Source organism: Mangifera indica, unplaced genomic scaffold, assembly GCF_011075055.1.
Source record: "Mangifera indica cultivar Alphonso unplaced genomic scaffold, CATAS_Mindica_2.1 Un_0052, whole genome shotgun sequence".
NCBI lineage: Eukaryota > Viridiplantae > Streptophyta > Magnoliopsida > Sapindales > Anacardiaceae > Mangifera > Mangifera indica.
In genome coordinates, this window is record NW_025401144.1 from 146,003 (window position 1) to 171,557 (window position 25,555).

At 33.7% G+C, this 25,555-nt stretch overlaps 5 protein-coding genes across 8 annotated transcripts; 2 read left to right on the forward strand and 3 right to left on the reverse strand.

The window, feature by feature from the left end:
* Window positions 1–667: 667 nt before the first annotated feature.
* Window positions 668–2,065, reverse strand: LOC123206870 (transcription factor MYBS3-like). Its single transcript, XM_044624141.1, has 3 exons — window positions 1,662–2,065; window positions 1,263–1,459; window positions 668–1,174 (listed from the first exon to the last, which is right to left on the reverse strand). The coding sequence occupies exons 1-3, from the start codon at window positions 1,942–1,944 to the stop codon at window positions 890–892; spliced, it is 765 nt and encodes a 254-aa protein (XP_044480076.1). The 5' UTR covers window positions 1,945–2,065; the 3' UTR covers window positions 668–889.
* Window positions 2,066–4,904: 2,839 nt separating this feature from the next.
* On the reverse strand, window positions 4,905–9,401 carry LOC123206862 (probable acyl-[acyl-carrier-protein]--UDP-N-acetylglucosamine O-acyltransferase, mitochondrial). 4 transcript variants are annotated; one of them, XM_044624127.1, is made up of 10 exons: window positions 9,240–9,401; window positions 9,031–9,110; window positions 8,516–8,618; window positions 8,280–8,392; window positions 7,900–7,992; window positions 7,693–7,809; window positions 7,528–7,611; window positions 7,092–7,196; window positions 5,574–5,660; window positions 4,905–5,497 (listed from the first exon to the last, which is right to left on the reverse strand). In XM_044624127.1, exons 1-10 carry the CDS (start codon window positions 9,322–9,324, stop codon window positions 5,378–5,380), a joined length of 987 nt encoding a protein of 328 aa, XP_044480062.1. In that variant the 5' UTR covers window positions 9,325–9,401; the 3' UTR covers window positions 4,905–5,377. The 4 variants fall into 4 exon arrangements, with proteins under 4 accessions (XP_044480062.1, XP_044480061.1, XP_044480063.1 ...); XM_044624126.1 differs by having other exon boundaries at window positions 8,280–8,388; window positions 8,494–8,618; window positions 9,240–9,396; XM_044624128.1 differs by lacking the exon at window positions 7,528–7,611 and having other exon boundaries at window positions 8,280–8,388; window positions 8,494–8,618; window positions 9,240–9,397.
* Window positions 9,402–13,261: 3,860 nt separating this feature from the next.
* On the forward strand, window positions 13,262–16,299 carry LOC123206853 (protein EFFECTOR OF TRANSCRIPTION 2-like). The gene is made up of 3 exons (XM_044624113.1): window positions 13,262–13,565; window positions 14,066–14,407; window positions 14,772–16,299. Exons 1-3 carry the CDS (start codon window positions 13,485–13,487, stop codon window positions 16,122–16,124), a joined length of 1,776 nt encoding a protein of 591 aa, XP_044480048.1. The 5' UTR covers window positions 13,262–13,484; the 3' UTR covers window positions 16,125–16,299.
* A 2,962-nt stretch (window positions 16,300–19,261) lies between these two features.
* Window positions 19,262–20,534, forward strand: LOC123206891 (1-aminocyclopropane-1-carboxylate oxidase 1-like). The gene is made up of 3 exons (XM_044624167.1): window positions 19,262–19,426; window positions 19,516–19,739; window positions 19,847–20,534. The coding sequence occupies exons 1-3, from the start codon at window positions 19,325–19,327 to the stop codon at window positions 20,439–20,441; spliced, it is 921 nt and encodes a 306-aa protein (XP_044480102.1). The 5' UTR covers window positions 19,262–19,324; the 3' UTR covers window positions 20,442–20,534.
* Window positions 20,535–21,329: 795 nt separating this feature from the next.
* Window positions 21,330–23,151, reverse strand: LOC123206871. The gene is made up of 2 exons (XM_044624142.1): window positions 22,816–23,151; window positions 21,330–22,730 (listed from the first exon to the last, which is right to left on the reverse strand). The coding sequence occupies exons 1-2, from the start codon at window positions 23,022–23,024 to the stop codon at window positions 21,437–21,439; spliced, it is 1,503 nt and encodes a 500-aa protein (XP_044480077.1). The 5' UTR covers window positions 23,025–23,151; the 3' UTR covers window positions 21,330–21,436.
* Between the last annotated feature and the right edge of the window lie 2,404 nt (window positions 23,152–25,555).

Consider the following 25,555-nt stretch of genomic DNA (forward strand, 5'->3'; position numbering starts at 1 on the left):
CCACAACCATTTAACGAATAAATTTAGGGTTTCATCTTAGTCTGTATCAATAAATCTTACACCTGAACCCCCCTAGAGCTTTATGGTGACTCCGCAGCTTCATCACTTAAGCTACCAGTTGAGGGTCACTTAGGTTACCTGTTGCATGTCATGTAGTAGCTTTTCATGTAAAACTGCAGTCTCTTCACCAGCTTTTCTAGACATGTAGAGAAGGCAGGCAGGCAGGGACCATTCGATTCATTAAAGTGAAAAATAGACTAAAAGTTACCAAATTAAACCTATTGTTAATGCCAATATTTCCTGAAACTTCTTTGTATTTTAAGTCTTGGTTGAATTTCAACCTTTTCTGAAACAGGTAAGGGCTAGTTTTACTGTGAAAAAAAAGGAAAAACCTTGAGTTTTAAGTCTGCTTAAAGAAAAGACAATTTGGAGTTTTTTTATTTTCCAACAACAGAGAAAACATCAAAGCCAAGACGATTACTTCCATTGAAATTTGAAGATATATTTTATTCCTCTTGATTTGATCGATTGCCCATTTGCTGTTTTGAATATGATTGTCTTCAGAAGCAAAAAAACTAAACTATGGTGCCCTTCAAAAGAAAACAACCAAAGAAATTTTATCATATCACATGACAATAAGAAATTTTCTGCACCACTGGAGGAAGATGCTATTGTTCTTGTAAATAAAATAAATATTTTATTCCCTTGTCAGTGACCTAACTAACTACTTTATATCCTTACATAAAATGTAAAGAGATGAACAAGTTCTCACTTGGGTTGAAGCCCAAAACTTAATCGATCAACTAAGCACATACTCTTTTGCTGATAATAATACTAATAAACAGAAAAAAAGATGGATTCAATTGGTCTGTTGATCATTGGATTGCATTCAGGTAACACTGATAGGTCTGATGAAGAGAGGTTTAGGAGAAGATTTCGTTTCTGCCAAAGGCTTTGGGGTGGCAAGGGTGAGCTCTAAATCCGCTGGTTCCCCATCTGGGCTCGATGCTTTCGATGCATCAATGGAAGATTTAGGCTGCCGTAGCCAAATGGGCACCACCTGATCACGGCCGTGCGAAGTTGACACATCTTGACGAAGATCAGCAATCACTTGATCACTTGAAGCAAATTTTTGTCTAAAGGAAGTGTGGCCACCAGTCATATTTTTCCCAACCTGATGATGATTCAGAATGGTAAAATTAAATCGATTAAGGAAGATATAGATATAGATATAGCCATATATACAGTATGCATATATATACCAAATCAAAGAGGCTTGAACGTCGCTTCTTCTTGTTGAGGGAAGCTTGTCGAAGGAAATACTTTTGAGCATGGCTAGCCACCTGGGTTGGGGTTCTTGTAGTCACAAAGTTTCTTGAGATGCCCCTCCAGTCTCCCTTTCCCAGCCTCTCAAGGCCGATCAAAAATGTTCGATGCTCCTCTTCCGTCCATGGGACTCCTATTTTAATGAATCAATTAGAATTCTAATTCATAAAAGGTCTAAACCTATGGTTGATTTTCGTTGTCAAGAGTTTATAAAACGACAACTTTATACTTTAGACAGAAATTATAGCCGTTGCAAACGGTTGAAAATTTAAGCTTGTGCGATGAGAAGGATGAAAATTTGATGGAAGTCATTGGTTGTGTTGAAAAAGACTCACCTTTCTTTCTTTCTTGTGGGGGACGGCAGCCCATGAGGCCGTCAGAAAGATAGCCCAGGGAAGTTTTATCTTCATCAATGGAAACTAGAGAAGATGAGGGTGAAGCTGAAGAAGGCAAAGCGTCCATGCTGAGGCTCTTCTTTATGGCAAGAGAAAATGAAGAAGAAATGTCAAGGTGAACACCGAAAAGCCGAAGTCCAGAAGGTGCAGGATCTTCTCTGAAAGAAGTGCAGGTCCTTGAATTATGGCCAATGTTGCCACAATGTGAGCACTTTCTGCCCATTTTCTCCCAGACAAAGCTCAACTTCTTCGACAAAAGACCAGCTCCAAAAACTAACAAAACAAAACTCAACTTAGAGCAATGAGCGGATGTTGATTAGATATAGGTTGGTGGCATATATGATAAATGAATGGATGCACACCAAGAGAAGATGATTGGATGGATATGCTTTATTATTTCTTACTTTTCCAACTTGATTTCTAAATCAATTATTAAAATCCAAATTCTCTTTTCTCCCTCTTCACACCATTCAATTATCAGTGATTTATTTTACAATAAAATTTTATGGATTTATTTTGAATACATAAATAAATATTTTTATATTTATATGTGTCTATTATTAGATGAAATAATTTTGAATTAAAAATAAAGTAATACTCAATCACAGAATTTTATATATATACGTGTATATCCATTTTTATATTCAAAGCGGATACATAATATTACTTTTTATTTTATATATTCCTAGTATATTATAGACTAATAATAATAATAACAATTGCTTTTCTTCTAAAATCGACAAAATAATCTTTGAGAGTAGTTTGAGTGACAAAAAAGAGAGTATATAAACGTAAAAGTAAGACTTCAAATCTTCTTTAACAATATTTCACGATTAAATTTTTAACTTAGTGCAATGGTTATAAGTTAATCACTAACTTCACATGTTTAATAAAATCAATTCAGCCTCAATAAGATGATCTGACTTATGTTTCATATTTATGTAATTATTTTTATAAATGTTTACAGCATATATAATACAATTAAAAATTATATATACGTAATTTTAAATTAAAAATAAAATAATGTTTAATTATATAACGATGCATTAATTTTATATATATATATATATAACAATTGTGTTGGAGAGTAATCATTTGTAAAAATACACTAACAAAATTAGCACGTATATGGGTCACGGCATGGTTAATATTATAGTAGAGCATGAATGATTTGTATCTTTTATTTAATAAAATAAATTAATTAATGTTAGTACTCGTCTAAAAATAATAAAATTATGTATATTTAATACATAATTAGGTATATAGATTATATGTTATTTTGTGATTTGATATTTTTGAATTAAAGATAAAATAATGTTTAATTACATACTGATACATCTTCTGGAAACTTAATTATATATTCAAAGACTAGACCCTCTATTGGTTTCGGAGGTAGGTAGTTAGATGACTTGAGAGATGGGGGAAGAAAAAAAATGAGAAGTTTGAAGGTTGAAGTTGATCAGCCAACTCCTCTCTCATGAGATTTTCTTAAAGATTATTTCTTCCTTGTCAAGGCATAAATTATGAAATAATTTGGGCAGACTAGACTTTGAATGTTTCAATTGATTTCTCTGAGTCAACCTATATACTTCAATTTTAAGTTAGAATTTCTCACAACCCAACCCACATTCTTCATCCTTTTTTTTTTACCATTAATGTGCAAGCACTAAAGTGATTGACATCTCACATCATTTGTCTTTACCCGTATGTAACATATTATAGTAAAAGTGATGTCATATCATATACTCCCAATTTTAAATATTCAATTTGATATTTATATGTTATATTAATATATAATTAAATATTATTTTATTTTGATTTCAAAACCAACAAATAATATGATGATATATTATTTAATACCCAATCATATTTTCAGTGTTCATAGTTTTATCGTTATAATAATAATAATAATAATTTAATGAAAAAAAACTAAAGAGAATGTTTTCATCAATAAAAATCTAGGAGTATAAAGAAAAGAGATGGTATAAGATATTTTGTTCACCCCCCATCAAAGTAAACCTAAAGATGAGCAATCAGAAAGCTTGATGGAGACTAAGGCTTAATATAATTGAATAGGCTATCTCATCCAACTTCAAATTGTCTTGTTAGGGCCAACAAGTTAATGATATATTTATTAATGATTAATAATCCTATGTATCAACTCAAGAGGCCGTATCAACTCAAGAGGCCAAGTTGAGGAATTCATTACTTCTCTTCTCTATCTTTTGGCAGCATCACACAATGGAATCTTCCCTAAATCAAAAGAAAAAATAAAATAAAATGTTTGTTTCATCAAACAAAAACTTTCTCATCTTGTTTGACTGCATTTTATATTGTAGATGATAAATTTTAATTTGGCAGTTGATTTTAGACCAGCCAGTTAGGTCTATAATATGATCAAAATGTATTCTAATCAATGCATTACTACAACATGTAGGTGGCAGATAGAGAATCCCGAAACAATAAAATTATGTACATAAATAATATACACAAACTTGTATATAATTAAGACATGTTATTATATAATTGAACGATATCCAATTTTATAATGATATGTTATTATTTATATATAAATTTGTGTTCATTATTTACATATATAGTGCTACTCATATGAAAAAGACACCAAAATGGTAGCTTTAACATAACTGTTAATCCTTTTTTAGCAATTTCCCATAGATTTCATGGTAATAATGAAAAGACACTATCAATAATAAAAACAGTTGGGTGCGTTTGGGGGATTGGTTCAATGATTGCCACGTCCGTAACTTTAAACAGGAGTGCCCAACACATGCAAATTTCATAAAGTTGTCCTTAAATAAACCATATAATTCATATTGATGCTGATTGAGGTGGTGCCCATTTTTTTCATACAAGTCTGATATTATTTCAGGCTGAGCAACTTCAACCTCACACCTTCCCATCACCACTATCCCCTCCTAACCAAGCTTTTTGTAAAGGTTCAAACAAAAGGCCATAGATTTCAATCATGCTACTTCAAATTAATTGGTCCATGCTTAACATGAAAGACATTGTAAAACCATTCCAAGTTAAAGAAATGGGCAACATCACCACAAAGGTCACGTTCAAAAGCATTAGCATTACCACTTAATACATTAGCAGCAAATGAATGATGCTTCTTTATTCTATCTGCATGTCATTTTATACTGTGGATCAATACATAGCTTTCTTTAAGTCAGTTATTGCACTCATAAATAAAAAAGTAGGTTACATCACAGATCATAATTCCATTTTAGAACCACAACATTGTTGAATGTCTAATGTACAAGCACTTTCCAATCCTTGACAGAGTAATATAATGTCTATGATTTTGAAGCAAAGATTAATTTAGAAATACCATAGGACAGAATGACGGAGGGATGTAGCTTGAAGTTTGCTGCCGTGCTGCCTAGTGGTGGAGACTGAATCTAGAAAAGTTCGAAGAAAAGTGACAGAAAGTTCTTACCTAGAAAAGGAAACCTGCCATATGTTCTGTAATCTAGATCCCCCTTGAACACAGATTGTTCTTCAACTTGTATGAATAACAAATCAAACAGCTACTTGTAGGGCCAGAAAAGAAATAGGAAAAAAAAAATCCAATTTGTAGATGCAGAAATTACTATTGCATGCCTTCATAATCTACTCCATTGTCTAACCCTTCATAAATTACTCCATTGTCTAACCCTGCATATCCCACGGCGATTTTCAGCCAAAGAATCACGAATAGACTGCACCATTGAACATACAGCAGGAACGTTACTCAATTCTTCATCCTGTTCCTGCAATATGATCTAAATTTCTCAATAACTATTTAAGAAACAAAATTTGAGAGTGAGAGAAAGTGAGATATAGTACCACTTCAGCGAGACGTTCTTCAAAACCCATATTATTGGCATCAACAGGCATAAAAATCTTTCGATATGCCATTCTCAAACTCTTAATCTAGATCCTTGCTCAGAATGAAAATAATTATAAAAAATGAGAGAAATAAAAATGATTTTATGGTTAGATAATGGATAAATAGAACATGATGATGTCAAAAAATATCTCTTTATATTGATGCAAGTAAATATAAGCAAGAGACATCACATTGGCTAAAAGCGGAAAAATATACCATAAAGTTGTGCTAATATGAAATGGTTTCACAGAAAAATCCAAAGAAAATTAGACCAGTGAACAAGCAGAGGCTAACAAGTAATTAAATTAAAAGTTTGTAATTCATTCACAACTACATTTCTTGCACACGTCGTTATTTTCTTCCCAAACAACACTAACATAAACAACCAAGATTGAAGATTAGATCTTCTCATAGATACCAACATCTTGGGGGTAAGCTTATCTTTTTTCTCTCACACAAGGAGAGACAATAGTTTTTAGTTAATGTTGCAAGCCAATTTATAAACTCAACTAAGAAACACATGGAGAGAGTATTGGATTCTTAGGTATCTAAAGATGAACCTTGGCATTGGACCATCCTTCATGAGAAGTCGAAATCAAAATATCCAAATTTATTTAGATGCGAATTGGGTTGGGTCCGTCATTATCAAATATCTACTACAAATTATTGCACTTATTCATGGGGAAACTTGGTCACATGGAGTAAGAAGCAATTTGTTATTGCTAGAATTAGTGCTGAGGCAGAATTCAGAGCAATGGCTCATGAGAATTGTAAAGGAATGTGGTTTATAAGGGTTCTTGACGAATAAGAAATTCCTACTGTTGAATCTATGAAGATGTATTGTGATAATCAAATATCATAAATATTGCAAAAAATCATAGATGTCATGATAGAACAAAATATATGGAGATAGACCATCATTTCATCAAATAGAAAATAGTCAAAGGAATTATTTCTTTAATCTACACATCCTCTTCTCTTCAAACTATGGATATTTTCACCAAAACTTAGTCATGAACCAACTTTGAAGATCTTAAATCCAAGCCAGGCATGATTAACATTTACAAACCAATTTGAGAGGGAGTGTGGAAAATAGAGATTACGGTAATACTATATTTCCTTCTTTGTCATGATTATATTTTCATTAGTAATTCGCATTGATTACTTGCGATTCTTCTCATAAAATCAGGGATTAGTTTCCTTATATTAGGACTTGGTTTTCTAATTCAAAGTCTAATGTAACCTATATATTCCATGAATTTTGTACATAAATAATATACAATAATAAAATTGCATATTATTTCAAATATCTAGACATACTAAAACAAATTTCATATCAGAATTCATTTTCTACAAATCATGGTAAGGCCAACAATTGCAAGAAAGATAAGACTTTTATGTTTGTATTTATAAAATTATGTACCATTTTCTAGCCAAAAATGAGCCATCAAAATGAAAGTTCTATGAGTACCAACCTCTGAGACCATGAATCCACGACGACGAAGACCTTCCAAATTTAAACCACGAAGCTCAGCTCTTTCTCCAGCTACCATCGTGTACTTGGGGACATCTTCTGATACCTTTAGGCATAAGACGTGAAGAACTAAATTTAATATGATATAAAATTTTTTTTTTCATCATCACAGAATATGTCCTAAAGTCAAGTAGAAGAGCATAATAGCAATATTGGAGGTTAATGTAACAACTAACAAGATCCTTAAAAATTTTTTCCCTTTTTTGGGCAAAGTTGCATGAATAATTCATGAAACCACCATGTGAGAAATAGACATCAAAATTGTAACTCAATTTGACTTGAAAACATCCATATTGGATACCAAAATTTATGCAATATCTTCACTTAAAGAAGAAAGTAGAGAATGAAAACTCAAGGCCAAAAGAAAAGCATTATACCACAGAACCCCCACCAACGAAAGAAAATGAACCAACACGGCAGAACTGATGAACAGCAATTGCTCCTGCAGTGTGAGTATAGTCCTATATATCCAACACTTGAGTCAACTTGCAAATAAGATGAGGCATCTGAAGATGAAACTATGAAATAAATTTAGAACTTACTTCCACAACAACATGACCTGCTAGAAGAGTTTTGTTCGCAAATATGTTATTGTTTCCTATCTTACAATCATGGGCAATATGACAAGAACCCATGATGAGATTGTTATCACCAATAACCTGATTAACTTATTCTAGTTAGAATATGGATATACTTCATAAAATATTAAGTATTAAAAAAAGAAAATAAAAATTTATAGGCCCACCCACCGTTCTATCACTTGATTTTGAAGATCGGTGAATTGAAGCATGCTCTCTGATTTCATTGTTGTTTCCAACATCAAGGAAACATTCCTCCCCTGGCTAAAAACATAAAGAAATGATGTCAGTATCCTGCCGACAATGGATAAGTACATGCACTAAAGTGCTACATTTAATTTATTCTGACGTTGATGAACATAGTGACAAATGTAACGAGGACATTCAATTCTCTGGGCGGCAATTATGTGCATTGCAGAATCAGATATATTGCTAGCAATGCACATGGTTTAGCTGACAAATTAAACTTCTATTGGTGTACACACAAAATAACCAATTTCTAATCATGCACCAAAATAGATCAGTTAACGTCCACGCTAGTAGAAGTGAACCTTGTATTTCATGTCCTGGCATTTGACACCAACCACGGCATGGTGTCCAATAATGTTATTGCACCCTAAGACAGTTTGTCCAGGAAGATCGTCACCAACTACAGCACCACTGCCTGACAAAGTTTAAATCCTTAATATAGAAAAAGGATCAAGAACAGAAACCAATATGTTTCGAAAAATAAATAAAAAAGGTAAAATCAAAGTCAGAACTCACGTCATCAAAACGCAGCGCTCACCCAATTCTGTATTTCCAAAAATATGGCTTGCGGGATACAATTGACAACCATTCCCAAGCCTTGCAGAAGACCCAATGGTACAAAATGGACCAATTGAAACACCCTGAAACTCAAATTGTAACTTTTCCAATTATCATTCAAAAGTAAACTTAATATCAAATAGCTTGATTGATTTCAACCAACACTATCAAAACTGATAAAACAATTGGCAGTGGTCAACTCCAAAGAGATTCTCAAGAGCAGATGCAAAACAGCAATTAATCAACAGAATGACAAAATCCCATTAAAAGGGGAGAATAATCGAATATTAGATATGTGTAAATGACTAGATGAATAAGAGTTGTAATTATTGAGAAATCTATTTCATGGCTATGGAATGGTGTTAATACTACCGGTAAAAATGAGTTCACCAAGTGTGGCAGCTAATCACATCAACCAGTTCATTACAACTAAAAAAAGGGCATAATTGCTTAAATAATAAACAAATGAAAGAAGCAAAGTGAAACGGAGCACACCTGACCAATTATGGCATTTGGGTGAACAACCGCTGTGGGGTGAATGAAGCTACTAGTCTCCTTCTTCTCCCCAGAAAAATCTGCTTACAATAAAAAATTTCATTCAAAATGTTCTATCGTTCATATATAATAGTAAACAAAATAAAATTAAAAAAGAAAAAAGAAGTTAAGAGTAAAGAGTAAGAAAAATTGGAGAGAAGGAGAGTTACGTGGGAGTGTTGTGAAGAAGCTCTGAAAAGAGAATATTGAGAGGGAAGAAGGTGATGATTTTCGAAATTTCACGAACAGGCTCATGGCGCTCGGCTGGCTGCACAGAAGCCAGAACTCTGCTTTCACTTTCACTTTTTATTCAGCAGCTTCGCGTAAATTGCCTTATGTTTCGTACGATATGTTGGGCCGACCGTGGCCGTGGATTTCCCGACAGTGTTGGACAGATATTAGCCATCGGATTGTGTCAAAATTTTGTCCAAACGGTAAACCTAAAAATGAATTAATAATTTTTTTAAAAATAAACTATAATGTTATTTAGACATACGTGACTTTAATAAATGAAAAATGTTATGACGGAAAAGTCCTACGGTATCCCCTGGCAAAAATGATTGACAATGGTGAAACAAACATTTCATTCATCAGACTGAATCACAATAAAAAATTATTTTCTATCTCATTATTATTATTTATTTAATTAACACTACATTGTAGGGGATACATCAAACTTTTTTTAGTTGGTGACAATTAAAAACATTAATAATTTGGTGTTAGAGGGAAGACACTCTTCATATTCCATCCTTGATAAGTTTTATACTAACAATGGTTCACGACAAATGGCAAAAGAAAACCTTGGACAACCAATCATTTGGAGACTCAGAAAGTAACCTCGAAGCTTTCCATTACAGAATATGCAGTTAACCTACCCCTAAGGCTCTCACACAGTTGTTTGAGCAAGATTGACTCCCAGGCTTAAGACCTCCCTAACTTAACAGGTGCATAAGTCAACATGCACCTTACCAAAAAGGCATATCCCCGTAAGAGAAATAGCTACAAAAACATTTACACTGCATCTATAGACTACTCACTCTCAATGGCGATGATATAATCATTAGAGGATCCTAAATCAATCTTATCGCACTTTGTGCTTGAAACTTATCAACTCCTAACGAACACCTCCCAATTGGGAAAAATAAAAACTTTACAACATCAAACACCACAACAAGCTCCTTTAAGACAACACTCTAAATCATGAGTCTAGTAATGTTTCAATCTCGATCGTCAATAGGATAAGCAGCCAAAGTTGTCCAACTCTAAGAACACTAGCGTACCACCACGTAAATGCCATTTGGACCTCCTAGAAGAAGGTGGCTGCATGTGCCCCTACACATCTCACACCTTGATCAACGATACAAGTTTCCCACCTTGTTAGTCATATCCATCAAACAACATCTCGAAATCAGCTTATTGTTCACTTATTTGTTACAATAGGTGCAGTGTTCAAGCCAGTTAACCCAAGGTGCAAAACTATTAGGAATTCAACCTCTTATTCAATTAAAACAAGAAAATAAAACACAAATATACAGTAAAATAAAAATTATTTAATTAATAAAATGATTACAAAGATAAACTGAACAATTCAAAGAGTTCAAGACCTTTTTGTCTAAAAATTTGAAGAGGCCAAGACCCCCTATTTTTCAATCATTCAAAGCACCGAAGATCTCCTTGAATCAGCAAAGGTTGGTTACCCAAATTACAAAACTCTAATATATTTTTTTCACCTTTTGAAACCTAAACAACTTATAAAAAAAGTTATTTTATGTATTAAGACAAGTGTCCCAATCCTAACATTTGCCTTCCTTTGAAAAACCACCTTATCTAAAAACCATTTTCTATCTTCAAATGAATGAATTTTTTTATGCATATGTAAATATTTTTTAATTGGACATATATGCATACAAAAAAAAGTGCACCGTGACCGCCAGGCACTTTACTTTTCATTGCCCAATTCACAGCTTAATTCGCCACTATCTCCCTTACCACTTTTCTTCTGATTTTTCTTTTCTCTTTCTTCCTTTCTTCTCTGCGTCTTCCCACCACTGTCCCCTCTTTTTCTTTTTCTTTTTTCTCTCTCCTCTGGTTTCTCTTCGTCTTTTCTCTTCTCCTCTGTAATTTTTTTTTTTGTTTCTTCTCGTTTGGCGGACTTTCTGCTCTGGCCAAACAGACTTTTATCACGAATCCTTCACCGCGTTCAAAATTTTCTTTCTATTGCCAAGGCTAGATTCAAACCGAGCTTATTTAAGTTTGAGCTTGAGTTTGACTCAAATAAATCTCAAATAAGTCAGTCCTATATAAACTCAAACGAGTTCAAATTACTCGTCAAATTTATAAATTAAAAATTTTGACACAAAATGATATCGTTTTATCTAATATATATTAAAACGATGTTGTTTTAATAACGAGCTAATGAAAAAGATCAAATTTGAAACGAGTTTAATCGAATTTGAATCGAGCTCAAGTTTTACTATATACAAATTGAGCTCAAACTCGAGTTTAACTCGGCTTGAATCCAGCCTTGGTTGTCACTCTTTCTTCTTCTTGTTTTCTTTTTTTTCAACCACCTTTTCGATGTGGATTCTGGTAACTCTTTAGTTGTTTGATCGTTGATTGGTCTTACCGTCCGATCTATTACTACCATTTATTTATCTAAAAAAAAAAACACAAAAACATAAAATATAATATAAAAATATAATAAATTAAAAATTATTTCATCAATAAATTGAATAATTCAAAAAGTTCAAAACCCCTCATTTTAGATAATTCAAGAAGTTTGGCCATGGTTATTTTTTGATCATTCGAAACATCAAAAACCTCTCTAAATTAACTAAGATTAGTCGTTAAATTACAAAATCTTAATATATTTTTTCCTGCCCCTTTTAAAGTCTAAATCTCTTATTTATAAAAAAGTTATCCTATTGGTTGAGAATAAATGTTCAAATCCTAACAAAAACAATATATAATAGATAATGCCTACAAATGTACAAAGCAGACCTTAGGATACAGGCTACAATAAGTCATCAAACTTGTAAACCAGACGTGATTCAAAATTGGTTGTGTAATCCAATGAACACTATGTAGAGTGAGTGATGAAGAAAATTAATAATGGTATTTCTGTAAAAGTGAATGATGAATGTAATAAAATTATAAAGACCAAGGTGTTTTTAAAATAGTTCAGCCGTCGCGTGAGACGCTACGTTCATATTTAAGTTGTTTAGGCCTCTGAAAATTTAGTATATTAGTGTTGATGATGACAAAGGAATTGGAAGTGAGGGATCCCCGAAAGGTTTTTTTTAATCTTAGTACAATTCTGGGACGAAGAGGTATATCTCTATTACTTGCACTGAGTATTCTTATTTTGCTTCGCATGGAAATAGAAAAATTTTAGGCCAAAGGACTTATCCTCACTCAAAGTATGTTGTTATTTTAAATTTCTTCTTGTTAATTTTGAAAATTTTATTTACTTACCTATGAACGGTTAAGTCTACTAGTTTTAAAGATAAAATCGTTATTTTATATTTAATATTAAAAATAAACTTAAATTTAATTTAATTTTCTTTCATATATTGTAAAAATTAACAATTTTTTTTTTAACCAAAGTTTTCTCTTTCTAGGTTTTAAATTTTTCAGATTCAATTTTTTGGTGATGGAAAGACTTCTTTAGTGATATTCAGGTAACGTTTTTTTCTCTCTGACAAGTCCTTTTTTGGTTGTTCTCCTCGACATCGTTATCGACGAAGACCTCCTCTTTGTAGATGACAATGACAATGCCGAGGAGGATGGCCAGAAGGAGGACATGTTAGAGAAAAAAGACATTGTTTGGAAATCATCGAAAAAATCTCTTCGTCATCGAAAAATTGAATATAAAAAATTGAAAATCTTAAAGGGAAAAATACTATTTTTGAAAATTTGGATTTAAAAAATTATCAATTTTTAGGGTTTTAGGGGAAGGGAAAATAATATAACTAACGTACTCAATTAATTTTAATTACTTATAGATGGATAAATAAGATTTTTAAAATTAATTAGAGAAACTTGGGGAAAAAAAAGCATACTTAGGGGTGAAGAAACGTTTGGCCAAAATTTTACGACCCTATTTGAAAGAAAGTAAGAAATTTAGTTTGTCACCCAGGAAGGTCGTGAGAATCTGTACAGATAGTTGCTTTAAGATGGCTTATCACTTTTTTGGGTGCTTTGATTAGGGTTTTACTGTTCAAACCGCCGCACCATTCCCATCGAAGATTTCAATTCCAATCAGCAGGCTTTTTATTTTCAAAAAATTATTCGTGATTCAAGAATTAAAATTTCAATTGAGGGACTTCTCTTGTTTCATGGGCAAAATGGTCTTTACACCACATACTGGCCCGGTATAAAGTGGCGATTTGATGGTCATATTGAGTCACTAGCAGATGGAAGGGGGTGAATTTGATAGGATCAAGAGAGAAGAATGCAAGCGAACCAAACATGACTCCCTCTTCTCTAAATGGAAGGTTTGCTTTTTCTCCTGATTTCCTTCTCATCTTCATAAATTTCGGATCTTTTAGGCCTGTGTGCTTTGTTTTCATTTCTTTGTTGTAAGCAGTACTGTATATATCATTTGATCATGTACCCACTTTCTCTCTTGCCAGCAGCTTCCATTGTGCTGAGGCAAGTTTGCTTTATCGGATTCTCTGTCACTTGTGAAATATCACTTATTTTGACTTAATGTCTTCATAATTAATCTTGAACTAAGCATATTAACAAACAATTTCGTACTCTACCTTAAGATACTGTCAAAGTGACCGTATTGATTCAACTTTCAATTGCCTTTGCTTGTAAAAAAAAAAAAAAGCCATGTAGTCCATTATTTAGCAGTAGTTGATGTCAGAGTGAACTATATGTTGTTACCAGACGTTTCATACCACAGGAATAAGCATTTGTGGGTTTTGATTTGATGGCTATTGTTATGGGTGATTACATTTTAGCGCTTATTATATGTGTCTGCGTTCAGGTTCTTGTTGGACCTTCTGATTGGGAAGATTATTCACTTGGGAAGGAAGGTGCAGCAAGATATAGGGTTCAGAACCTCCCTACTAGTGCAGGTCCAGGGCTTTATGAGCTTGCTGTAGCAGTGCCTCGCAAGGGCTTAGGACGTGAACTTGACAAGCTTGACTCAGATGGTGTGGCTGTAGTTTACCTTGGACAAGCTGACAGCGTCCGTACACGGCTCCAGTGTTATGGCCGCAATGGTGCTCATTTGAATAAACCAAATGACTCTGGCCTCAAAAATGGGCCTGGATATTTCGAGGATATATTCAGTAGAGGCTTCTCCATTGTGTACAGATGGGTTCCTGTAAGTTCATCTCTTTAAATCAACAAAAGGTTCTGGGTGAGTTTGTTCATGTTGATGTTAATTTTTTTGTTTTTTTTGTTTATTTCTTATATCCTAGAATGTAGAAATTTTGTTTGGTGCACATTCTTGTTTTTCGATGAGCTGAATTGGGCTTTTATGATTTAAGGTCCCAAAAGGTATATAGTTAACCAAAAAGGCAGTTGAAAAAAGTGCATCCACCCAAAATCTATTGGAAACTTGGTTTTGAAAAGAAGAGCCTGAGTTATATTCATAAATTGGTGATTCTTGCTTTCAACTACCCCATTTTGTTGGGGTGAGTAAACTTAAGAGGACTCATGAAAATTGCCTTCCTGTTTGTTGACAGATGGAAAACAAGGCAATTGCTCTGAAAACTGAAAATCAGCTGCTCGATAAACTTGATTATGCTTGGAACAAAGGCAGTAATGGCAAGCGTCGCCATGATGATGTCCTTAGGAAACTCAATAAAATTGCTTCAAGCAATATTCAGCTTCCTAAACCTGTCAGGAAGCTTCTATATTTCAGTCAAAAACCTGTGGGCATCAAAATTGAAGGGATCAAACTGCTTCCACCAGGGAATAAATTCAGTGGTTATCCTGATGAGGACAGCTACAACTTATTTCCTCAAGTTTTCAAGTTTAGCAAATCAAAGCTTCGGTTAGTTTCTGATAGACATGGTGCTGGTGAGGTCAATACTGGTGCTTGTGGGGTTTCCTTGGGTGATGGTTCCATCTGTAGAAGCCGGCCAGTTGAAGGGAATAAAAGGTGTGATGAGCACAAATGGAGGAAGGCCTATGGTTCCAGTTCCAAGTCAGCGGGAACATCTCAAGATTTACCTTCTGCGGTTATTGATTCTAGTGCTAGCAATGCTTTACATTGTGATGAAACTAAACCTGGAAGAGTGCAACCCAAAGCTTCCTTGGAGAGGCCAGTGGTCAACCGCCAGTATGACACTTTATGTGGTGTAGAATTAGGTAATGGGTGTGTCTGTATCAGAGAGCCTGTTACTGGAAGGGTGAGGTGTGAAGAGCATAAAGGTTTGAAGGTCAGTGGGCTCATCTCTAACTCAGCTGCAAAAGATAGATTGAATGGAGATGATAAGTGTTCAAATTTCAGTACAAGTAATGATATGAAATATCGTAACTCTGTTTGTGGAGCACTCACACTCAGTGGTTCATACTGCAAAATGCCAGTGAAGGGTAATGCAAGGTGTTGGCAGCATTCAGTAGACACGCATTCAACAGCCAGTGCGTATGATGATGGGAAATCTGGAGGAGCCTCTTTTTGTGGAGCACTCACACTTTGCGGTTCATATTGCCAAAGGCCAGTGAAGGGTAACGTAAGATGTTGGCAGCATTCAGTAGACACGCATTCGACAGCCGGTGCATATGATGACTTGAAATCTGGAGGAACCTCTGTTTGTGGAGCAGTCACACATGGTGGTTCATATTGCAAGAGGCCAGTGAAGGGTAATGCGAGGTGTTGGCAGCATTCAGTAGACACGCATTCAACCGATGGTACATATTATGACTGGAAATTGGGAGGAACGTATTGGCAGCATTCAGTAGACATGCGTTCGACAGTCAGTAGATATGATGACTGGAATTCGGGAGGAAGCTCTATTTGCGGAGCACCCACACGCAATGGTTCTTATTGCAGGAGGACAGTTAAGGGGGGTGGAACTTGTTGGCAGCATTAAACCAAACCAGCGGTATTAAATGTCTCAGAAGTTACACTTCAGGAGTATAAATAAAGAAAGCTCCTGCTGGTGTAGTCTCTTTATGTATTTCATATTTCTTAGGGAACTCTGATCACAGGCCCTTAGCTTTATACTAGTTTGTATCTCTGTAGAATAATTATCGGTTGCATATATACACTAAAGGGGCGTTTGGTTTGGGTAATGTTTGATTACTAAAATAGAAAGATTACCTTGAAGATAGATTACTTAGAAGATTACTGGGTATAAATGATTATTATGTTTGATAAAATTTGATAGGTATAAATAATTATTGTGTTTGGTTAAAGGTAATAAAAGATTACTAGTAAATTATTTTACTTAAATACCCTTGAATATAAATATTTTTAAATATTTTTTATATTATTTGTCATATTAATTAAAAATAAATTTATTTTTATCTCAAAAAATAAATAAATAATAATTTTTCTATAATAAACTCAAGATTACTCCAGTAATCTTTAAATACCTAAGGTGAATGAGGTAATCAGATTACCACCTATATTACCTGTCACGTCAGCATTGGTAATAGAAGATTACTGTAATATTTTATTACTGATAAACCAAACAAAGGAATAAAAGATAGATTATCAAGGTAATCATAAAATCTCCTAACCAAACGCACCCTAAGGGTGCAATAGATTTGAATAATCTTTTATTATAAAACATAAAAGATTACTACTAAATGTGTAATTATTATAAAAAATATGCTCCTGAGATTAAATTAAAACTGGGGTGAAAAATAGTCCTCCGGCCTAACAGAAATAAAAATCAATTTAATCAACTAATAAAACGGACCTGCGAATGAAATCATAACAAAAAGGTTGGAACTTTACCGGCAATGGAACAGAACGATTAGACAATAGAACATTAGTGGCAAAACAAGTAAATTGTTAGAAGGTTAGAATATTTCAAAAACAGACTGACTAATTAAAGCTAACACTCAAAATCTATATAAACAATAATTATACGTCGATAGAACAAGGCAAAATAAAAGTGAAGGATGGCAATCTTGGACAGGAAGTCGGCTGTGTTGATATTGTTGTGCTTAGTACTAATTTTGAGCATGGCAACGGTTAAGCTGGTAGATGGTGCAGCTACTCCAAACAATCCTTGCAAGACTGGATTTGAACCAGAATGTCCCCATAATCAACCATCCAGAAGCCATGAAGAAGAAGCTAACAAATATAATCGTGGCTGCTCGGCAACTTTTTGTTTCCGCGGTGGTCGAAACCGTAGCCCCGGGTCTAAACACTAGAGATAACAGTAGCCACATTTACTTAATTACTAACAAGGAAAAATTCATTTCTTATATTATTATAAAGGAATATACTATTATCTCTAGTGTTTTATTTCTTTTTTACCCTGGTGATTGATTATTTTTCTAAAAATTGTTGGGTAATATGATTCAAAAAAAGATTGTTTTGTGGGTAATTAAGTTTTCTCTCAATAGACATAATTGTGTTTTGTCCAAAATACAAGTACAAGTTTAGGTTTTTGGATCCTTACTCGATAAACCCATACCTGTATAAAATGCATTATTTATGAGCAGGTTGGATATGTCTATAGATACCCACAGGCAATTTACTTTCTCCACCAATCAACATAACTTTTCATCAGTCTAACATTCTTTCAGTTTATATAAACAAGTTAATTAGATTTATTTGTAAACATAATTTTATTCTTTTTTCTTTCGTGAATCAATATGACTTCACTGTATAACAATTTCGATGGTTGATTAATTATAAGCATATGCCAATTGATTATTCCCTACTCAGTTTGCGTTTGTATGAATCAAACAACAACTAAAGTAATTGCTTAACTTCCCAAACAAACAACATGGAGTTGCTTTGTATCTGGCTAGGTCTCCATACCTTTCCCTAAAGTTTAGACTCTTCTCTGACTTGATGCATTCTTGGGAATGATTTTTCACTAGAAACTATTCAGACCCACCAAAAAATTAAACCAAATAAAATAACATCTCAGATCTGTCTCACAATGTTTATTATTTTCAATTCTAACTCTGAACTAGCTCCTTCTCTTATGCAGAGTCTTTACTCCATCACATGGGCCACAACTTCTAACCATTAATGGAATGTAATTTCGGACTTCTTAAATTCATGTCAAATGACATGTTGTGTACTGCAAAAACCAAGCAAAGCAATGAAAGTTTCCACAAGTTCATTTATACAATGAATAACACCTAGAAATGGAATCAGTCTAAAAATCATAAATTGATTCCACTTAGGCTCATCAAACTTTCAAATTAGGAGGTCTGTCAAACTATATAAAATAAATTCAAAATCCATATTTTGATTGAATGCTGCAGAGTTATTCTAATCCTGCAGCTGAATCTTTTCAGCCATGGCATGAAAACTAAGAGCTAGAATATGCAATAAATGTTAGCATCATCCGTTTACCAATTACCACCAATACTAAGCATGTTGACAAAAACCTGCCGATTGGATGAGGATATGTTACTGTTAACAAGTAGAAATATTCAACTTGTACATCATTCTGATACCTACATTGGTTTTACAACTTCCGAATCAATATATCAATATGAAGGCAGTATTAAGAAGAAATGCTTACTCTGACTATTGACAACTAGAAACGCCCATTGGAAGGTCTCTAAAGAGAAAAAAGATTCCTAATACCCAGTTTCTCTTTCAAGGGCAAATCATTCAACACCAAACACTGCCCCTAGTTTTGCTTGAAATGATGGTTTCCAATATGAGAAACAACCAAAACGACTTTCTCATTCATAGAATTAGAATATACCCACGTGGACATGCATACATAAAATAATATAAATGGGCATCATAAGACAGTGTAAACACGATAGAGATTACAAGGGGAGGGTCCTCCACGTTAAAGAAAACTTATACTTTTACAAAAGAGAATTTTTTTCCTTTTTGTGTTGCTTCAGAAGAGGACATGATTGGTCAATCGCAGAAACATACAGTGAATCACATGATTTTAGTCATTACTCTTTCCGTCAATGATGCTACAATATAACTGTAAGTACTGATGTTTCAACTCTAACTACCTGAATTAAGAAATGTTAAAAAAATCTAGAGAAGAGAGAAAAAAAAAGCAAGCAAGACTTGTGCCTATAAGTACCACGCTAAGTTGCTCATCTTTTCATTGTGACAGAAAGAGAGATGGAGATCCCTGTGATAGATTTCAATGATCTTGAAGGCAAGATGAGGGACAAGACAATGGCGCTTCTGCATCAAGCTTGCGAGAAGTGGGGCTTCTTTCAGGTGAAGAGGACAGGATTTTCCTTTTTTTTTTTCAATTGAATATTTGATCAACACTTACATTCTGATACCAAAATGCTTGCGCTCTGCAGGTTGAGAACCATGGAATAGACAAGAAGTTGATGGAAAAGGTGAAGCAGTTGGTTAACTCACACTATGAAGATAATTTGAAGGAAACCTTCTATGAGTCAGAAATGGCTAAGAGGTTGACAAACAAAGACCGTTTAAATGATATGGACTGGGAAAGCACCTTTTTTATCTGGCATCATCCAGAATCAAATATCAATGAAATTGCAAATCTATCAGAGGATCTTCGGTTAGTCACTACGAATCTATGATGCTAGAATTGCACTTTCAGCTTATATATCTCAATCAATATAATATCTATACATGTATTGAGCTATATGCGATGTGTACATGCAGCAAAACAATGGATGATTACATTGCTCAAGTAATTAAGCTAGCAGAGAAGCTTTCTGAACTCATGTCCGAGAACCTTGGTTTAGAGAAAGATTACATAATGAAAACATTCTCTGGAGAGAGAGGTCCTTCTGTAGGGACAAAAGTGGCAAAATATCCTCAATGTTCTCGTCCAGAGCATGTGAGAGGACTTCGTGAACACACTGATGCTGGAGGGATCATCCTCCTACTCCAAGATGACCAAGTTCCAGGTCTTGAATTCTTGAAAGATGGAGAATGGATAAAAATCCCACCATCCAAAAACAACACCATCTTTGTCAACACAGGTGACCAAGTGGAAGTGCTGAGTAATGGAAGGTACAAAAGTGCATTGCATCGTGTAATGGCTGGGGAGAAAGGAAGTAGACTCTCCATTGCAACCTTCTACAATCCTGCTGGAGAAGCCATTATTTCTCCAGCTCCCAAACTCTTATACCCCAATTACTACAGTTTTCAAGATTACCTGAAGCTCTATGCCACCACGAAGTTCTCAGACAAAACCCCCAGATTCGACTCAATGAAGAAAATGACCAATGGCCACAAAAATGTTATTATATAAAAGCATCGGTTAGGCTAAGAATTCTATGTGAGGGTTTATTTGTCAGTTTCACATTACATGTTCTATAGGAGAATGTGTTTTTATTACTGCCCATCTAGGAAAGAGAGTTATGTACTTGTGTTGTTTGGATATGTTGAGAATTTAACAAATGATGCTATCTGCCCATCATTTATCTTTTATATAAATTGAAGTACACACCATTTAAGTTTAATTAGGAAAGCAGTTTATGTATTCCCTAAAATGAAATCCATTTCAAAGTGACAAAACAAATGAAAGACATTCGACAAAATGAATAAATTTATAAAAGAGTATGAAGAAGTCTATATATATATATTAGTATACTTTTGCAGTTTACAAAAGTTATACAAGGAAAGCATATGGCCATAATTATTCTGTAAAATTCACAACACTAGCTCTTTCCATTTATCTAACATAGAAAATTCATGCTTTGCGTGAATATTTTCTTGCATGTGCAAGTCAACAGCAATTAACATATTTCTCTCTAAGCAATTCCATCTTATCTGTTGCCTTACGTATTAATGTTGAGGTATAAAAAGACCACTAAAGAAACAAAACTGTTAAAATAAGATCACTTGGGAACAACCCAGATATATCTTGTTAATGAGTTATTAGGGTTTCTGGGACACATTTGAGTTCAGATATTAGACGTCTAGAAATTGAGAAAAGTCACTCATCATATTACTCTTACAGCAGCCCATTTTGATTAAATTTGTTGGTAAGAAGAAATATCATAAGCCATTAGGGAGACCCCAAAAAAAAAAAAAAAGACTAAATGTTTACACACCAGAGACAGCAATAACTGGTCAATGAAAATCAAAATGTTCAGTTTGTTTCCACAGTACAACCTACTTAGCAACATCCAAGAAATGATCCAACCAAATAACATTTCAGATGAGAGCTTACAGGCTGAGATCTGTATGTTCCCAAAGACTGATTCAAACTCACATCAACAAGACTAATCTGAAAAGTCAACCCTAGAAGCTAGCCAATTTTGATAATATAGATTTGGTTAGGATTGAATTTGTGTGTTCAACAACTTCAATCAACAAAAGCTTATGAGACTTTAACAGCGGGGCACATTTGGTGACCAAACATAACAAAAAGTTTCCAAATTTCAGAGATTTGGAAAACATTTCAGTCAATTTACCAACTCGGAAAACAATCTGATCAATTGAATCCTGAGTTAAATGAACATTATGATTCAAGATATTTTGGAAAAGGGAAAACAAGGATTCAGTCCATACTAGTTCATTAGAGATAAGACATTGGTGGGATGGAAGACAGATGAATTTGTTCTTGTTGTCTCCTCCACAAAGCAGTTTCTGGCACAAGGCTGAAACATGAGCTGGGTGCAGGCATTCCCCAAAAATCCTTGTTATTACATCACAAATAGGGTTGTTGATACCTTCTCTTCGCAATATCAAAGGAAAAACTAATGCATACTCGGCAGCTCTCTGATGGATCTTGCAGTATTCTATCAATGCACCCACAAGGACACGAGAAGCCGGCTCCTCAAGAACCAATAACTTAGGAAGGACAACTGAGCAAAGAACCTGGCTTGGCCAAACAAGTTCGTCTTCACTTCCACTTAAAAAATGAGAAATCAGAACTGAAGCTGTCTCATCATCTGCTTTCCAAGGTTCAATCAAACCCAAAACCGTAAAAGAATCTACTCCTTTTTTTAAACAAAGTTGCTGTATTTCATTGGCTAAAGCTACAGTATTATAACTAGATTCAAAGTTCCTAATCCGCTCTCTCAAATCTGATGCCAATTTTCCAATCTCACCTTGTGTACAAACATCTGCAGGACAATCATGCTGGACTTCCAGCACAACTACATTCAGTTCATTCTCTAATTTCACTCTCAGTTCACTCACTGAATCCTCATCATTCTCGTCTTCACAAGCAGTGACAAAGGTTCTTGAATTCAATTCATTGATTGATATCGGAAGCCAAGGGAAAAGCAAATCCTCGTTATTATTCAGAGAGTCCTTAAGCCAAGACGGCAAAGACTCAAACTCTTCATCAAACATTTGTTCCTCAGAATCCAAACTCAACCTAGAAATCCACTCATAATTAGAGTGAGACACTGCATCAAACAGATGGCGCGCAGTTCTATTAACCCAAAAATCACTCCCCCCATCTCCACTCATTACACCCCTGGCTAATCCACGCAGCTCACGTGCACTAAATCTCTTATTCTCATAAGCAAGAAACGATAAAATCCTGGACTGTACGAACCCCGGTAAAGTCTCTATAAACATAACCCTGTAATACAAAAACCACCATCAGCAAAAATAAGCAAGCAAAATAAAAAACCAAAGAACTAATCTAAAGCGAGTTCTGCGTTCACGTTTTCGTGGTGGAAGAAGAAGATAAATCATTAACAATGACATCGCACGGTTTAGTGAGCAAAGAAATAAGAGAGCTTGTAGTGATTGGGGTTGAGGTTGAAGACGCCCGCGATGTGGCACTGAAAGACTGTTGTAGCCAGAGAGATGCTTCCACTTCTGGTGTTGGGTTGTTGAGAAAAATGTCCATTAGCGGTATCCATGACTCCATGTTCCTTTCTCTCTTCTCGAAGGTGGATCTATGTTCTGAAGCTCTGGAAAACGCGGGAACTTTTTTGAAGGTGGGGTAGGCCTAACCTGGCTTAAAACTTGTAGCCAAACAGCAGAGTCATAATCGGGGGCCGCGGCCACGTGGGAAGCATAAAAGAAGCAATTGGGAAATTTGAAATATAAGGTTAGTGGAAAATATCATTTTTGTTCAACTTAATTTTAGGAATAAATTATAAATTTTTAAAATTTAAGATATATATTAGTATAAACCTTTATTTTTTCAAAAACTTATTATTAAATTTAATCTTAATTAAAAATTTTAATTTATGGGTAAATGTTTAAATTTTAAAAAATTAGTAAACTATTAGCAATTTTTGGGAGGCTAAAAAGGAAAGAAGAGACTTCACCTCAACTTCTACAAAATTATTCATATAAAATAATATATCATTTTAATTTATATAAATAAATTTATAGGTATTTTATTTTTATAAATAAAATATTAATGAAATTATGATAAAAATTAAATTAAAATAGATTAAAGTAGTATAAAAACTCTGTATGAATATTTTTTACATCATTATTTGATGGCGAAAAAACATTACAGGGTGTCAATCAATTCAATTTTGTTCAACTACAAAACAGGATTGGGACATGAAGGTCCATTAATACTCCATTATTATGCACTTAATCATAAACGGTGAAATGTCTCGTATGGTTGGTACTAAAATGTCAAAGACCTAGTCATGATAGCCAATAAATGCATGTGGAATTCAAATCAACATACAATCCTGTGACTTGTTTTATATTTATAGGCCCAAACGCTTATTCCCACATAAGGTATAGTGAAATTTTAGACTCCCGTTCTTTAATTTTTAAAAACCTAAACATCTATCAATAATCAAATTTCTGTTAAAAATTTCAATTAAAATTAGGGATAAAACTATTAGTTACTTAAAAATTAAAGTTTTATCTCTTTCTCCTCCCTGTATTTAAAAAATTATATTTTCCTCCAATCCAAAATTTGAAAAGTAACAAAAACCTCCTAGGGTTTGTTCCTCTTCCTTTGATGTTGATTTCTTCTTCCCCGACTGTCAGCCATCCTCTCGTCCCCCCTTATCTCTCCTTTGGTCTCTCTCATTTACCTTTTTGACTGTCTTTGATCGAAGATGAAAACGATTTGTCTTCGTCGAGATGAAGACATGTCGTCTTTGTCTCTTAGACGAAGACAATGAGTCTTCATCAGAGAGACGAAGATGTCGTCTCAGGCGAAGATGATTTCGTTTTCATCTTTGATCGAGGACGATCAAAGAGGCAAGAGAGAAAGATCGAAGGAGAGATAAGGGGGAAGGAAGGACGGTCAACTGTTGAGGAAGGAAAAATCAGCATCAGAGGAAGAGGAACAAACCCTAGGGGGTTTTGTCACTTTTCAAACTTTGGGTTAGGGGAAAATATAAGTTTTTAAATATGAGGGAGAAAAATATGATAAAACTTTAATTTTTTAGAAAATAACGATTTTATCTCTAACTTTAATTGAATTTTTTAAAGAAAATTTGGTTATAGGTGAGTGTTTAAGTTTTTAAAAGTTGGAGGGTAGGAGTTTGATATTCCACTATACCTTGAGTGGGAAATAGTCCTTTGGCCACATTTATATCGTAGGGGTCATTTGGTTCAAGTTATTAAAAATTATTTTGATAATCTATCTTTTATTATTTATGTTATCTTATTTGGTTTATCAGTAGTAAAATATTATGATAATATTTTATTATCAACGGTGATATGATAGGTAATAAAGTGGCAATCTGATTACCATTTTTATCTTAAGTATTAAAAGATTACTAAGGTAATTTTGATTTTATTATAATTATATTATTATTTATTAATTTATTAGAATAAAAATAAATTTATTTTTAATTAATATACAAATATTTAAAAATAATTATGCTTAAGGGTATTTAAATAAAATAATTTATTAGTATTCTTTTATTACCTCTAACCAAACATAATAATTATTTATATTTATCCATTTTTATCAAATTTCATCAAACATAGTAATAATTTATACCTAATAACATATTTTTAAGGTAATCTATTTATTTTGTTAATAAAACATTACCCAAACCAAACATCTCCTCAAAAGATGATTGGTTGGGGGTAGATAAAAATTATTTTGATAATTTATTTTTTATTACTTATATTATTTTATTTAGTTTATAAGTAATAAAAATTTTAATAATTTTCTATTATTAATAGTGTATGATAGATAATATAAGGTATAACAATAAATCGTCTTCAATTGAAAGAAGAAAACGAATGGTGGTCTTCGTCTCTCAAACATTTGTTTTCATCTCCAACGAACATGATAGAGAAGGGTGATGAGAGAGATCGAGAGAGAAAGAACGCCAACAGTTGAAAAGGAGATGGTCGCTGAAAAAGAGAAAAAAATCTTAAAAAGAAATGATAACTTTTTCAACCTTGGGTGGGATGAAATTATTAAAATTTTAAATTAAATAGAAAAAAATGTGATTAATTTTT